Source organism: Bison bison, unplaced genomic scaffold (assembly GCF_000754665.1).
Source record: "Bison bison bison isolate TAMUID 2011002044 unplaced genomic scaffold, Bison_UMD1.0 scf7180017851352, whole genome shotgun sequence".
In the NCBI taxonomy this organism is placed as follows: Eukaryota; Metazoa; Chordata; class Mammalia; order Artiodactyla; family Bovidae; genus Bison; species Bison bison.
Genome location: NW_011481925.1, coordinates 12,279 through 14,820, shown reverse-complemented (window position 1 = coordinate 14,820; position 2,542 = coordinate 12,279). Strand labels below are relative to the sequence as shown.

At 33.3% G+C, this 2,542-nt stretch overlaps 1 protein-coding gene across 1 annotated transcript; it reads right to left on the bottom strand.

Moving 5' to 3' along the window:
* Window positions 1-24: 24 nt before the first annotated feature.
* Window positions 25-2,199, bottom strand: LOC104996264 (probable ubiquitin carboxyl-terminal hydrolase FAF-X). Its single transcript, XM_010850462.1, has 2 exons — window positions 1,519-2,199; window positions 25-173 (listed from the first exon to the last, which is right to left on the bottom strand). Exons 1-2 carry the CDS (start codon window positions 1,636-1,638, stop codon window positions 33-35), a joined length of 261 nt encoding a protein of 86 aa, XP_010848764.1. The 5' UTR covers window positions 1,639-2,199; the 3' UTR covers window positions 25-32.
* Window positions 2,200-2,542: the final 343 nt, after the last annotated feature.

The following is a 2,542-nucleotide window of genomic DNA, read 5'->3' as shown; positions in this document are numbered from 1 at the left end:
TAATTAAAAATATTGAAATTTTCTGTTAAGTCTTACCTCAAATTCTGAGGTGCTTCACCAAACAAACTACAAATTTCTCTAATTTGTTTCAGTGCAGGAATCACCCATTTGTCATTTGTACGAAGCTCTTCTATAAAGCGATCTATCCACTGTATCTTCTGTGTGTCACGGTCCTTAAGAAACAATTGCAGTTTTTTATATAGGTCAATACTCAGAAGAATTCTACCTCCAAATTAGTTTGAGAATTACCAAATACAGCTCTTCTTGTAATATCAGCATCGTTGCAGTAAAGAATTTAATAATAAAAAAAGCTGCTTTAAACATGCTTTTATTCCACATATACTACCAAAGCTCCTAAATACTATTATAAAAACTCAACATGACATGGATTCAGATATATCTACTGAAAGGTATTAAGCACCCTGACAGAAAGTTTGATTTTAAAAGTTGCCAGGAGGTAGGCATTTAAGCTTTATCCAATGTTTTAAGAGATTCTACCATATAATAAAAATCCAGCAAACATGTAACTCCGATTGCTACTCTGTATGGATTTGTTTTTACCATTGTTAAGAACACAGAAAATTTGTATTTTACCAAGGAAACAATGGTACAGCAACTGAATGAAAAAAATTCACCAAAAATAAAAATGACATCTCCACATACACACAAGGAGAGAAAGAGATAGAAACAGTGATAAGCAATTAAAAACTAATGTTATAAAATAAAAACTATCTCCAAATATTTTTACTTCTCATACTTTATTTACTTTACTCCTTCCCTGAGTCCATAGTAATCAGAAATACAGGTTTGTGTACCTAAAAATTTAATAAAATGACTTTTATTTTGTGTTTGTGTGTTTAATGAAATAATTTAAACTCGAGGTTCTTATTATTTGATATGCCAAATACTTTATGAACTATCACAAGTATAGTTAAAAACACCTAAACCTGCTTGAACTCTTGGTTTTTCTCTAAATTTCAGTTCATCAGTACAGCAAATAGTTTTAACAAGCAGGAAAATTAGTTTTTCAGGAATATTCATTTTATCATGAATTAAAAGATACACATGCTACAAGTTAAAATGCAGGGAAGTTGTATGACTTACTTATAGGGAAGGCACTACATGTTTTAGAGTTTAGGAAATTCTATTAATTTTTCTTAACTTCCCTAAGAAGCAAAGAAAATCTAACTTCTCTTACCTCTAAAGGCCATAATTAGCTTTAGTATCTTATGATCTACTTGAAACTGGTATTTAGCACCATATACCTGACATTACCATGACTTTGTAACTTATTTATACTGTCTTTCTACCAAGAAGACTAAAATGTTTTCAGATGATGCAGAAAATTTAAGACATAAGAGACAGAGGAAGGCAGACTTATATGAACCAAGTATGTCAATTCTTAAAGATCACTTCAAAAATAATGTCAGAAAAACCTAGAACTATTCTATATCTAAAAGCCATCCTCATCGTGAAAGAGAAAGGTCACAAAAAGTGAGCAAGACCGCACACCCTTACCTGGGAACAACTATAATCTAGTATTTTTATGTGGGCGCTGAGAGCCAGGTCCATGATGTCTACAGGCACATCATCACTATGGGCCAGATTCCAGAGGAGGTTCAACACTTTGTGTGCCATCACACCATCTTTGTCATCTTCTGCAAGACGACGTATCAGCTCAAGTAACTTTTCTCGCTGCTTTTTACTTGCATTTGTCCAACTGGCCTAGAAAATAAATTTTAAACGATATGGCAACAACACCTATTTATTCATCACTGCTTAAAAGTGTCACTAGATAAACAATATTCATCAGAAAAACAACACAGCTGAGCACAGAATTATTCAACTGGTATTTTAGCAATAAGATGACAGATATAAACTCCAAGAAAAATCAAAAAAATCTCCATTTACAGTTAAATACCATAGATCAGGGTTTCTCAGTCTTGGTATTACCAACATTTTGGACTAGCAAAACTGTTGTGGGGGGCTGTCCTGTGCACTCTAGGAAGTTTAACAGCACCCCTGGCCTCTACCCCACTAGAAGCCAGTAGCAACTCCTGCTTTTATCTGTGACAACCAAAAATACCTTCACCTATTGCCAAGTATCTCTGGGAAGCAGAAGAGCCTCCGGCTGAAAACTAATGCCTTAGATTCAGTCTGTCATTTGTACCTTTAAAATTATATTAAAAGATGTTAAAGACAACTTGATATACAAAAATATTCATAATAAATCAAAAAGCAATGTGCACTGCACACATTAAAAAAAAAGTATATAACAAAGTCTGTTATTATCTAAAAAGTTTCTAACTTACAGACATGATACAATGCTATTTCAATTTAGTAGAAGACTGGCCACTCATTTAAAAGTTCTAAAATAGAAAAGAAACAAAACAACCAAAAAACCCTCCCTAAAATACTACTTTTTAAACACCCGGTTTATATAATGGTGTGTGTCTGTGTGTCTGTGTGTATGCTCTAGTGGCACGTAGTGGGTAGAAACCAGGGACGCTGCTAAATAATATGAGGAAAGGTATATGTATAA

Excerpts from the sequence above, each read along its gene's own strand:
- LOC104996264 (XM_010850462.1), bottom strand. The coding sequence starts at position 1,638 with ATGGCACACAAAGTGTTGAACCTCCTCTGGAATCTGGCCCATAGTGAT. Across the intron at positions 174-1,518 it reads TAGATTATAGTTGTTCCCAG|GACCGTGACACACAGAAGAT; the intron begins GTAAGGGTGTGC and ends TTGTTTCTTAAG.